General features: G+C 45.4%; 1 protein-coding gene across 14 annotated transcripts in view; it reads right to left on the bottom strand.

Moving 5' to 3' along the window:
• Positions 1 to 13,228, bottom strand: part of TACC2 (transforming acidic coiled-coil containing protein 2) — a 230,714-nt gene that overhangs the window by 192,903 nt on the left and 24,583 nt on the right. For 10 of the 14 annotated variants that reach the window (XM_069566725.1, XM_069566735.1, XM_069566728.1 and 7 more), the window contains exons 2-3: positions 10,828 to 10,906; positions 5,563 to 5,622 (exon numbers count right to left, since the gene is read on the bottom strand). In XM_069566725.1, coding sequence (XP_069422826.1) covers positions 5,563 to 5,622; positions 10,828 to 10,860 — 93 coding nt within the window. In that variant the 5' untranslated portion in view covers positions 10,861 to 10,906. The remainder of the gene's footprint in view (positions 1 to 5,562; positions 5,623 to 10,827; positions 10,907 to 13,228) is intronic. The other 4 variants (XM_069566729.1, XM_069566731.1, XM_069566730.1 and 1 more) reach the window with 1 other exon arrangement.

The raw sequence follows: 13,228 nt of genomic DNA, 5'->3' as shown, positions 1-13,228 counted from the left end.
AAATCTGGTGCTCTGTGATAACGTAGAGGGGTGGGAGGTGGGAGGGAGGTTCAAGAAGGAGGGGGCATATGTATACCTATGGCTGATTCATGTTGGTATATGGCAGAAACCAATGCAATATTGAAAAGCAATTATCCTCCAATTACCTTCTCCAGGGGATCTTCCCAACCCAGGGATCGAACCCAGGTCTCCCACACTGCAGGCGCATTCTTTACCAGCTGAGCCACAAGGGAAACCCCCAATTAAAAATAAATAAATTTAAAAAATAATAAGGGTTCAAGAAAGCAACTATACTCCAATAAAAATAAAACAAAAAAGAACAAGGGTGCAGGAAGCCAGGTGCAGTGGTTCAAAGCCAAACTATAGTGTATATTTAGCCATAAGGCTTCTCTGCCTCTAGTATCATATCTGGAAAAGAGGGATCATATTTACAGGGTTGTTTCGAAAGTTAAATAAAATAATATGTGTGAAGCACAAGGTACAAGGCTAGATCATAGTAGACACTCATATATGTTAGTTATAATCATAAAGAAGAAACTGATCCAGAACTCATTAACTAGGAGCCCCAGTGCCTTTTTCGGCTTGGAGTTAAAACAGTTAGTCCTATTCTTCAGAAGCGGCATCCGGCCAAACCTGGAGTCATGCAATTCACAAACTTTAATAATTACTCCAGCAAAAATTAGCACCAACCCCCTGGGCTGGGCCATCAGACGTCATACTAAACAAACTCTCTCCACTGTTACCAGCATTGCATTCATGCTGTTTAATTGTCTTTGTTCAATTTATTACTCTTTAAGCACACTTAAATCATCCCAGGTGCCCACTTACTCCAGTAGACTATTAGAAGATGCTGTTCTGCCAATGCCATCATATTGCTGAGTACCCTAGGTTCCTCTGGAAATAGAGAGACTACCTCCAAGCTGAACTTGGGATCCAAGACATTTGTAGATTTAAACAACGTATGCACATACTTGGGTGCCTGTGTGCGTGCTCATTCACTAAGCCATGCCTGATTCTTTGCAACGCCAAGGACAGTAGCCCACCAGGCTCCTCTGTCTATGGGATTTCCCAGGCAAGAATACTGGAGTGGGTTGCTATTTCCTCTCCAGGGGATATTCCCGAACCAGAGATCGAACCCTCCTCTCCTGCCCTGGCAAGCAGATCCTTTACCATCTGAGCCACCAGGGAAGACCCTGCAGATACTTAGCGGCCGTTTACCTAGAAGCAAAACAATAATCACCCAGTGCCTGAGCCACAGCTGACCTCAGCCTGTGGAAGCATGCCCTGGGGTGCCTCGCATAGCACAGATTCTCTTGTCCTGGTCCTCTGCTCCGTGGATGTCAGAGAATCTGAAGCCACCGCGCTGAGGTCGCTTTCAGGAATGAACCTCAGACCCAGCTGCCTCATGGGCCCTGAGCCAGAACCAGAAAGACCTGCCCCAGTGAGGTCTGGGTTGGGGAGGCCTGGGCAAGGTGACTTGCCCTCAAGCCTCCTTACGCCGCTTGTTTCCTGCTCATCCTCCAGCTCCCCAGAGTCTTCCAGGATGCCCAGGGCCAGCTTCCTTGTTCCCACCCTCCTGCTTCACAGCACTGACTACAGTTTCTATAGTGGAAAATCCTTTTTTTCAAACTACAGAAACATCCAGACGATGGAGCTGCTTTAAAAGGGCATTTTTAATGATCATATTTTTTTAAGTCAAGCCATAATATTAATAAAAATAATACTAATAGGATTGACTGTCTTTCTTTTCCTCCCCATGCTGTCAGAGCCATAAACAGGTCTAATGACAGCCCCAAGGCCAAGAGAGAGTTCAGAGGTGGTAAAGCAGGGTGGGATGAGTGTTGCTCTTCTGCTCTGGAATCCACGTGCTCAGAGCTCAGGTGTCTCTGCAGGGCTCCCCAGAACCAAACACTCAGGAAAGAACACTGAATCACTGTAATGCCCACTTTCAGGTGTTGGGGCTGTGTGCTGATGAGGCCCTTATCTCATCATAAATCCTTCTGTGAGAGTCCTGATGCATGAAACCCCAGGAAGGGCTGCTGGATGGAATCTACCCTCATTACCATAACCACCTCCACCTCTGTTCCAAAGAGGACACGCCAGTTAAGGACCCTGAGACTAACCGGTGCGTTGGTCAGCAGCTCAGGCTCAGGCCCCTCAGCTGCCCTTGGCTCAGTGTTAGTCACTCTAGTGACCTCCCACTGCACTGTACCTTCCTGCCCCCAAGCCAGTCCCCCTTCACAGCCTTGGTTGGACATACGGCTTTCTTCTCATTCCCAGCCGGCACGTCTGATGCTCACAGGAAGATGAGTCATCAGCAAGGAAAGGCCTATGAGTCACAGCTGTGCATTTTAGTAGCTATGGTTGCTCTGGGCTTCCTGAGAGCAGTCCGCCTGCCAGGAGGCCTCAGTGAATCAGTCAGCAGAGGCAAGGAGTGGGAGTAACAAGTAGGACTCAGCATGCAGGAACAGGCATCCAGGAGGGGCTGAGTCTCCTCCAAGGTCAAAAGGCCTCAGTCACTAAGGAACCTTCAATAAATGGATGGAGTTGATCCAGTCTGCGTGTGTGAATTTCCCCACCAATGACTTCTCTTCCCTTGGGAATATAGACAAGAAACTAAGGCCACACGACTAAATTTCAGAGTTTGAAGAGTGTTTGTGCTGACGAAGGAAGAAATAACTATGCTCTTTGGCAGATTCTAGATATAGGACAATTGTAATGTTACTAAACTTGAGTTCTTAAGGTAAAACGGTGAATAATTAATTTGACACATCAGTTGCTTCCAAAAAATGCCAGTAGAAAAAAATCACTAAGCTAATTTGCTGGCCTACTGCCAAGAGACTATGAAGAGAGGTCCTACCATGGCTCGTACCCGGCTTCCCTCAGTGACTACGTGAAGGTCTAGTCTCCCCAGGTACCTGTTATCCCCCCAGCTTCCATGCTTAGTACACTTCCTGCCTCCTCTGTCCGCGTCTCCACACCCCCCACATGCACTTCTTTCTCTGCACCCTTATCAGCCATCCCAGCTGTATCTGCTTTTGTCCTCTCTCCCCTAGTCCACAGTGGTGGAAATGTCTCTCCTCTAAGCCCACTTCTGCTCCAGCCCCATTCCCTCTCAAACACTCAAGGTCAGCCTTCTTTCCGTTGACCTCTCTCATTCATCCTCCACTGATCCCTGTCTCTCTTCCACAAGCCCACTGAAACAAGGGCATCCAGTATCTTCAGTCTTTAATTAAAGCTTCCAGGCAACTTTCTCCACTAGCTACTATCCCAATATTCTGCTCCTTTTCTTAGGAAAACCTCTTGGATGACCTACACACCTCTTTCCACTTCCTTACCCCAGTTTCCGCATCAGATCTCCCCCCTGCAACTTGCATCCCTGTCCTCACTGGACCTGTGCCTGTCAAGGACCTGCAGGGCAACATGAGGCTTTCCTCATATGGCCTGCACATCGTCAACTCAATGGACAGGTGTCTGCTCCCTGTTTGTCAGCAGCGTCTGATGCCACGATATCATGATCGCTTAGGTCCCTCATTTTCCTTTGTGTTGAACCAGCTTCAGTTCCTTCAAAAATCCCCCCCACCCTGGTTCTCCCATTTCCCCTGGGCTTATGTCTAAATGTTGGAGCATCTCCAATTAATCAAGTCCCTCACTCTCTCCCAATGGCCTTCCCCGGTGACTCAATGGCTACAGAATCCATCTGCAATGCAAGAGACCCAGGAGACTCGGGCTTCACCCCAGGTCAGGAAGATTCCCTGGAGGAGGAAATGGAAACCCACGCCATTATTCTTGCCTGGAGAATCCCATGGACAGAGGTCCAGTCGGATGGATTTAAATATCTGTGCTGATGACTGAAATATACATCTCAGGCCCCATCTCTTATGTATCCAAATGCCCACCAGATCTCTTCACTGTAGCTCCCAATAGGCATTCAGATTTTATGCCAGACCAGAACCTTTGATTATCTCCCTTCTCCCTAAAACTTCCTCTCCTCCCATCCTCCCCATCTAAGGAAATGACATTCCCCTCTACCCAAAGACTCAGGCCCAACACCTAGGGCTCCTTCTCAGTTCTGCTCTTTCCCCCACCCCCTAGGTTCGATCCCTCATTAAGCATTTCTCTCTGCCTTCAAAATACACCCCCATCCAGGAACCCTCTTCCCTGATACTTCATTCCAGGCCATCATCATCTATCTTTTTGACCTCTAGATAACCTCTTAATCAATGCCCCTTCTCTACTCCTGCCTTCTGCCCCCTAAAGACCATGCCCAACATAGCAACCACAACTTTTTTTTTAAAATCTCCAGTCAGGAACTTACCTGGTGGTCCAAGGTGGGGGGCCTGAGTTCAATCCCTGGTCAGGGAACTAGATCCCACATGCTGCAAGTAAGAGTTCACAGGCCACAACTAAGACCCCTCAGTGCAGCCAAATAAATAAATAAATTTTTAAAAATTAAAAAAATATATATATAATCAGTTCAAGTCATTCCTCCTCTGAAAACTCTCACGGGCAGTTTCTCAGAGTAATCTGGGAAGCTAGGATTCTGGGCTAGTCCTAAGTTTGGCTCAAATAAAACTCTTTTCTTATTATTGACTATTTTCATCAACAGCACCAAGCAGAGCTTCTGGAAGCCACGCTTGGTAGGTGGAGCTACTCTTTACTTAAGGCAAGGAACTCAGCACGTGGGTGACTAACATGCCTCCCCCTGGGTGTGGGGATGTCACAGCAGGCTACATTTTATCGCCTCACACTTGACCACACTCATAAGCACACACCTACCTTGATGCTGTCTCCAGGATAAATCTCCGTGAAAGGGAGGCAAAGTCCCCAATTTGCCCTCCTTCCCAGTGGTTGGCAAACACTTCAGGAAGAGCTCAAACGAGGGGACTCAGCCAGCTGCCCAACGCACACCCACACTGAGGGCGCTTGGGAAAGCAATATTCCTTAGGACAAACCAGCTTTGCCCACTGGTGGCAAAGGGCAGCCAGCACCCCATACTCAGCCTCCCTCCAGGATAAAGGAAATCAAAGCAGGAATGTTTGGAAGGGTCAGTATTGGCAGTTTCATTACCTTGAGAACATAAGCCATACTCAGCATCTCACAGCATAGCAACCAAGCCAGATCTTGGGTGTTGTTTAACTGCTAAGTCGTGTCCGACTCTTTGCTACCCCATGGACGGTAGCCCGTGAGGCTCCTCTGTCCATGCTATTTCCCAGGCAAGAATACTGGAGTGGGTTGCCATTTCCTCCTCCAGGGGATCTTCCTGACCCAGGGATCAAACCCACATCTCCTGCATTGGCTGGCAGGTTCTTTACCACTGAGCCACCAGGGAAGCCCAGATGTTTGGCAGACACACCAAAATGTTAGTTTTAAAAATCCAAACATATATTGCAGATATCTACTGTTGTATCACTTATTTGAGGTGGGCAGGAGGAGGCAATGGGAGAAGGAAGAGGAGAAAAACTAAAAATGCAAACAAACACGGCACGCGAAAAGTCTGCAACCAGTTAGAGGTTAGGAAGGGGTCTGACAGCAAACCATACAGAGCACGTCTCTCAGTACCTGCAGAGGCTCAGGGTTTGGAGGCCACAGGATGACGTTATTCAAGCCAGAGTCCTCTTGCTGAAAGCAAAGTGTCTTGCTGTTAGGATGGGCCACAGTGAGTGGTAATCCCCCCAAGAACCAGAGAGAGATCCTAACTTGCTGGAGGCCCACTGCTACCCAGGGGAAGTTAGACAAAAGAAGGACCTGCAGCCTGAGGGTGTTTGAAGGAGGCAAGGACGAGGCAAGGACTAGGCAGGACTAGGAAGACCCATCTCTCATCCATTGCACTGGTGATGCTGCTGCTTCTCAATGCCTGGTCCTTAATCTGTGAAGAGAGGTTCATCTGGACCTGGATCTTTCCCTCCAGGAGTTCACTTGTAAGCAGGATACAGGCACCTCCAAGTGCATCTTCACAGAGAAAAAGCTTCTGAGAGAGAGGACTGGGAGCAAGGGTGGGATGGGAGAGGGTATGGAGGCAGAGGAACTAGTTTGGAGGTGTTTTCAGGGACCCAGTTATGAGGATATAGAGCTGTGATGATGGGAATGGACAGGAAGAAGGGTGTTAGAAGGCAGGACTTCTAACACGTACTATATGGATGTATGATATTCATGATATGTATGTATACACACATATGTATGATATACATATACATGAAATACACATATATATACATGTATACTACACATGTATGTGTATGATATACATGTATATACATGCGTGTACACGTGTATATCCATGTGTATTCTAACACAAGGATATATGTTATATTTTTTGTCTTTTGAGAAAGTGCTCTAAGCTACACTGATGGGACTGTCATTGCCCTGGAGCCACCCTTCCCCACCAGGCATGGGGACATGACTCAGGCTGTCCCACCTTCCAGGACACATGTATGTATGATATACATATACATGATACACACGTATATATACATGTATACCTACACATGTGTGTGTATGGTATATATGTATATGTGGGTGTGTACACATGTATATCCAAGTGTATTCTAACACACGGATCTATGCTATATTTTTTGTCGTTTGAGAAAGTGCTCTAAGCTACACTGATGGGACTGTCATTGCCCTGGAGCCACCTTTCCCCATCAGGCATGGGGACATGACTCAGGCTGTTCCACCTTCCAGGACACAGCAATTGACCCCAGCTGGAGAGGGCACGTGACAGATCAGGGCCCATCAGATTCCTTAGAGAGAGCTGATCAGAGGCTGGACCATTAGCTGGAAGAAGCGTGGAGCGGCCTATAGGGCTGGAGGCACCTCCCTGAGGACTAGGGTGTCAGAGAGGAAAGCAGAGCAAAATCCAGAGAGGGGAGATCACCCGCGACATCTTTTGAAGCCCCGTGACTACTGCAGCGAGACCCTCTCTGGGGACTTCTCGGTTCTTTAGGACAGATGAGCCCCTTCTCTGCATGTGGCTGTTGGAGGTGGGCTTCTGTCTCTCACAACCCAAAACAGTCCTGATTAAACAGAAATTTGGAAAACTAAACAACCAGTTCACTAATCAATCAATCAATCTTAGGGTGATGTATTAAAGGCAGAGAACGGGAACAGGTGGAGTTAACGGTGACTCCCACGTTTCTGTCTTGAAGGTAGGATAGGTCATGGTACCCAAGAGAGAGAATGCAGAGGGGAGGATCAGGAAAGGAAGCCGAGGAGTCATCCACACAGAGGCATCCAGGAGATGGTGGAAAGACGGGACTGGAGCTTCTGCCCCATGGGGGACCCTGAGCTCTGAAGCCAAATGTACTTGTGCTTAATTTCCATTTGTTTCTCCCAGGAAGGCAAGCCTTGTTCTGATCCTGAAGTCCTAAAGGCAACCCATGATGCTCCATTGGGTCACGCTTGGCTGAGGTTGGAAATGTAAAAAATTGTGGTGCCAGAAAAACATCTCCCGTCTGCTCCAGGAAGGTGGGCTGTGGGGAGGGAGCCTGGGGTTGGGAGCTGGCAAGAGATGAGGAGTGTGGGTGAAGAGTCTTCAAACCTCTGAGCATTTTTACCCCTAATCAATAACAATCTAAGACACTAAAATAGTCACTGCTTGCAGGAATACAGTGAGATGGGCCTTCATATCCTGTTGAGAGACATATAAATTGTCATCACCTTTCTAGAAGGCACTTTGTATAGAGATACAGCTCCAGATATAGCTATTAATATATAGCTAGAACCTTTCAAAAATACCCTTCATTTGCTCCACCAGTTCCATTTCTATGTATCTATTATAAATAAACCAGTCTTCAATTCTGCACAGTGAGATTTAGTATAGGTAATGGAGAGAAAATACAAGCTACTTTAACTCTGTCTATATTCAAGTAGAAATTCTTCTCAGCTTAGGGAAGATACCAAAAGTGCTAACTATAAAAGAAAAAACTCATCTATTGTACTTCTTAGAAGCTTCTCTGTAAGAGAATTTGGTAAGAGGATGAAAAGAAAAGCTACCAATAGGAGAAAATATCTGCAAACCACAATTTGAAAAAGGATCAGTATCTAGACATTATAAAAATTCTCAAAACTCCACAGTAAGAAAAATCCAGGGAGGAAATGGGCAAAAGACACAGATATTTCACCAAAGTGAATAAACCGATGGTAATAAGCACGTAAAAGATGTTCAACATCATCCGTCATCAGGGACATGCAAATTAAAAGCATAATGAGATATCACAATAGACACATCAGAACGTCAACACCAAACAGTGACAGTACCAGTTGACGGCCAGAATGCAGAGAAACTGGCTCACACAGACACTGCTGGTGGGAAGGTAAAATGATTCAGGGATTCTAGCAGATGGTTTGGTGGTTCCTTATAAAACTACGCATGCAATTACCACATGACCAAGCAGCTGTACTCTTGGGCTTTATGTCCGAGAAATGAAAACTTACCTTCACCAAAAAAAAAAAACCTGTCTACAAATGTCCATAACAGCTTTCTTTGTAGTAGCTCCAAACTGGAAACAGCCCAGATGTCCTTCACTAAATGACGGTTCAACGAACAGTAGCAGGGAATGCTACCCAGCAATAAAAATGAATGGACTACTGATGTACACAACAATCTGGATGAATCTCCAGGAAATCATGCTGAGTGAAAAAAGCCAGTTCCAGAAGGTCACCTACTGTGTGGTTCCTCTTATGTAACCTGGTATAACATTCTCTAGCTCATCTCTATAGAGATAGAGAACAAATTAGAAATTGCCAGAGGTTAGGAAAAGGGCCCCAGGGGAGGTGGGTGTGGCTCTAAGGGCAACAAAAGAAATTCTGCCTCTGGAAATATTCTGTATCTAGATGGTGGCAATGTTGTATCTAGATGGTGGCAATGTCAGTATCTGGCTTGTGAGTTTGTACTCTAGTTTTGTAAAATATTGTCCTTGGGGTAAACTAGGTAAAGGGGTATCTGGGATCTCTCTGTATTATTTCTTTTTAAAAAAAATTTTTTTAAAGATTTTTTAATGTGGAACTCTTCTTTTAAAGTCGTTATTGAATTTGTCACAATGTTGTTTCTGCTTTCTGTTTTGGTTTTTTGGTCCCCAGGCATGTGGGATCTTGGCTTCCCAACCAAGGATCAAACCTGTACCCCCTGCACTGGAAGGCGGAGTCTTAACCACGGGACCACCAGGGAAGTACCTCTTTGTATTATATCTTCCAACACCATGTCAATTCACCACTCTCTCAACAACAAAAAGTTTAATTTTAAAAACTGCAAGATTTTTAGAGAAAAACACAGGTTTCTGCCTTCTCTTGAAGGCACAGGAAGGTCTTGTAACACTGGGCCCACATTCCCACTTGGCAACCTCTGCTGGAGTTGATGGCAGCGCTCTCTTTTAGACAATGGAACAGAAGCCCCTGTTTGCTACAGTCCCCACCTCTCCCCATTGCCCCCCTCCAGCCATTTAACACCATCACTGTTTCTTCTCTGCCCCTAAAGACTCAAGTTGGCCACCTTTTCATCTCTTTTTTTAGGGACTTCCCGGGTGATCCAGTGCCTGAGACTTTGTGCTCCCAGCTCAGGGGTCCGGGTTCGATTTCTGTTCCAGGAACTAGATCCCACTAGGAGTTAACATGCCCAACTAAGAGTTGGCATGTCACAACTAAAGATCCTGTGCGACACAACTGGGACCTGGCACAGCCAAGTAAGTAAGTAAATATTATCTTTTTACTTTTTTTTTTTAGCTGCACTGTGCACTTTAAGCAGATCCTTTAAGCAGGATCTCAGTTCCCAGACCAAGGACTGAACCCAGGCTACAGCAGTGAAAGCCCAGAATCCTAACCACTAGGTCAACAGGAAACTCCCTACCTTTTCTTTTGATTATTCCTGTTTTCCTGCTTGAGAAAAGATAGGGAAGAAAAAAAGCTAAGGGAAAAGGAATTGCCCAAGGGTGGCTTTTAGGTCCAATTTTCTCATCCAAAAAACTCTGTACTATTAATCCAAGATTTCCATTGTGTCAGATCAATGGGAAAGTGTTTCCCTAATTTTGTTCACCAGGGCATTGAATTACAACTCTCAAACTTAAGATAAAATCTGTATTTATTTTAATATCCCAATATTACGCACAATTAAGCAAAGTCGATTCCTCAGTTTTGAAAAACTTACCTAACATGGAAATGATGGTTCACGTTTAATCTGCTCAACATTGATACATTTTAAAACTTTTTCCAGACCTTAAATTCTTTTTTTTTTTTTTTTTTTTTTTGCGGCAGGGGGCTGGGGAGGCTGTGGTAGGGGAGTGTGGAAATGATTTTATTTTAACCTATGATATATCCATGTAGGTTAGTGGATGGGGGAGGGGCAAAATCCGGGGCGGGGGGTGGAAATGTGCCAAACTCGCCTATGTCAATTTTAAAAGCATAGAATAAGAAGTAAGACTAGTTTTTAATATAACTTATAAAATCAAGGCTAGACTTACTACAAAGGGCTTCCCTGGTAGCTCAGATGGTAAAGAATCTGCCCGAAGTACGGGAGACCCAGGTTCGACACTTGGGTTGGGAAGATCCCCTGGAGAAGGAAATGGCAACCCACTGCAGTATGCTCGCCTGGAGAATCCAATGGACAGAGGAGCCTGGGGGGACTACAGTCCATGGGGTTGCAAAGACTCAGAGGTGACTGAGCTGACTGAGTGACTAACATACACTTAATATGAAACTTCTGAAAATGGAATGAGAAACACCTACACGAATACAGAGAGGAGAGGAGACGGACAGAGAGGAGATGCTGGAAACGTCTAGTCAGTGTCACTCAAGAGCCCCGCGCAGGTCAAGGGGAAACCCGGTGACACCCACCTGGTTGCCTGAGGAGCTGTTCTCGTTGCCCATGACGACTCAGGGTGCTCAGCGTCCCTCCGGATTTGATTAGTGCCGACTGGAAGAAACGAAAGGGTATGCACATCTGTAAAACTGAAGGAGGTCTGGGGCTTTTTCTGCCTACTCATCTCCCGGAACTTAAAAACCAGATGATGGCGAGTGTTTATCTCTAGAGTCACATCATGGAAAACTGCATTTGAAGGGCTTTCCTTTGCAAAGTGCCACCCAGCCGTCTTTCCCAGTACAGGCTGGTGTTTAACTCCTATCCGCGGTTGGCAGACACTTCTGAAAGACAAGTTTGTTACTGAGTCTCTGACTTAACGCCAAGGTACACATATACGGATATATACAAATGGAGTGACAAACGGGGCTGGTGTGCCAAGGAGAGCATGAGGCACGCCGCTGTCAGAGTGTTTTCTGTTTCCAATTGTGTTCGGTTTGGAAATCCAGAGCGCGGCTGGGGTCTCACCGTCGGGGACAGCAGAGCTGGGTGCCTAACATTAGCAGGCGTGAAATCCACTGCGCCTCGGGAACATGTGGTTTTGATATTTTTTTACTCTAAACACTTGTTTCAGCAAATCAGTTTCACTTCTGCACATATTTCTCTGAAGGCAGCATGGTTTTCTTGCTGAGGAAAATGGGCTGTTGTAGCCAGACAGTGAATAAATGATCATGAAAGGCGGCTTGCTGCCCGGACACCCAGAGTCACTGCATCGGGCTCCCTTGATGACACTGCTTATTAATCATCGTGGTGATGAAGGTGCTTCCCACACAGCCCACGGAGAAACCCAGGATGTCTGCTGACATCACCCAACAGAGTTCCAGCTCCGAGACCCCATAACAGAAGCGGGAGTGGGACTATTTGTTCTCTTTCCCAGGTGGAGAAACCAAGTTACAGAACGCTATAAAAATTACAGACTTTTCAATACATGTGCCCCTATGTTCACAGCAGCACTGTTCACAATAGCCAAGCCATGAAGGCAACCTCAGTGTCCCTTGACAGATGAATGGATAAAGGAGATGTGGTACTTTATACACAATGGAATACTACTCAGTCATAAAAAAAGAATAAAATAATGCCATTTGCAGCAATATGGCTACTAGGTAAGCTTTTATATATGGAACAGATAAACACAAGGTCCTACTATATAGCACAGAGACCTACATTCAATATCCTATGATAAACCATACTGTAAAATGATACTCTAAAAAAGAATGTGTACATGTATGTATTGGCTTCCCTGGTGCCTCAGTGGTAAAAAAAAATCTGCCTGCCAATGCAGGTGATGTGGGTTCGATCTCTGGGTTGGGAAGATCCCCTGGAGAAGAAAATGGCAACCCATTCCCAGTATTCTTACCTTGGAAATCCCATGGACAGAAGAGCATAGCAGGCTACAGTCCATGGGGTGCAAAAGAGTTAGACACAATTTAGCGACTAAACAACAACATATATGTGTGTGTGTGTATCTGAATCACTTGGCTATGCAGCACTAACTAACACAACATTGTATTTTTTTAATAAAATAAGTGTCTTTTTTTTTTAATTTGTTTTTACTTTTGACTGCACCATGTGACACACAGGAACCTACTTCCCCAACCAGTGATCAAACATTGGGACACCGAGTCTCAAATCACTGGACCACCCGGGGAAGCCCCACCATATCATTGTATTAAATTGACTATACTTAAATAAATAAATAAACTACAGACTATTTGAGCTAGAGCCTTAGAGATCACCAATTTAATCCAGTGGCAAAACAGGCTGCAGAGAAGGCCAGGCATTTGCCGAAGACCCAGCTGGAGAAGCCAAAGCTGGAAACAGACCCCAGCCTCCTTCCTTCTGATTCAAGATTTCTCCCACGGCAGGATGGCTCAACGATGGACGTACTCAAAATAAAATGTGTCCGTCGATTTGCTTAGGCATTCAACCAACATTGAGTGAGTAGCTACCACATACTATGTGCCATTAACAGTCCCAGGAAAATAAAATATAAATTTTTGAACAAGTCCAGTTAGAAAGCTCTCAAGAGAATGGATACATGTATATGCATGGCTGAGTCCCTTCACGGTCCACCTGAAACTATCACAACATTGTTAACTGGCTATACTCCAACATAAAAAGTTTTCAATAAATTAAATAAATAAAATGCCCCAAACAGAGAAAATTATGAGTGGCATCTCTGTAATGATCCACCCTCTCCCTCCTAACTCTTTAATCAAAAAGTTGCAATTGCTCAATCCTTTTTCGCCTTTTGCTGTTTATAAGATGGACCAAAAAAAGGAAGCATATGAAGCACTTATAGAATGTAAAATGTTCATTTATTTAAAATCAATCACTTCAGTTTATCTTTTCCATTCATTTCAAAATGATGCCTCGCTA

This window comes from Ovis canadensis, chromosome 22 (genome assembly GCF_042477335.2).
Source record: "Ovis canadensis isolate MfBH-ARS-UI-01 breed Bighorn chromosome 22, ARS-UI_OviCan_v2, whole genome shotgun sequence".
In the NCBI taxonomy this organism is placed as follows: Eukaryota; Metazoa; Chordata; class Mammalia; order Artiodactyla; family Bovidae; genus Ovis; species Ovis canadensis.
Note: the sequence above shows the minus strand (reverse complement) of the source record. Positions and strands in the feature narration are given on the sequence as shown.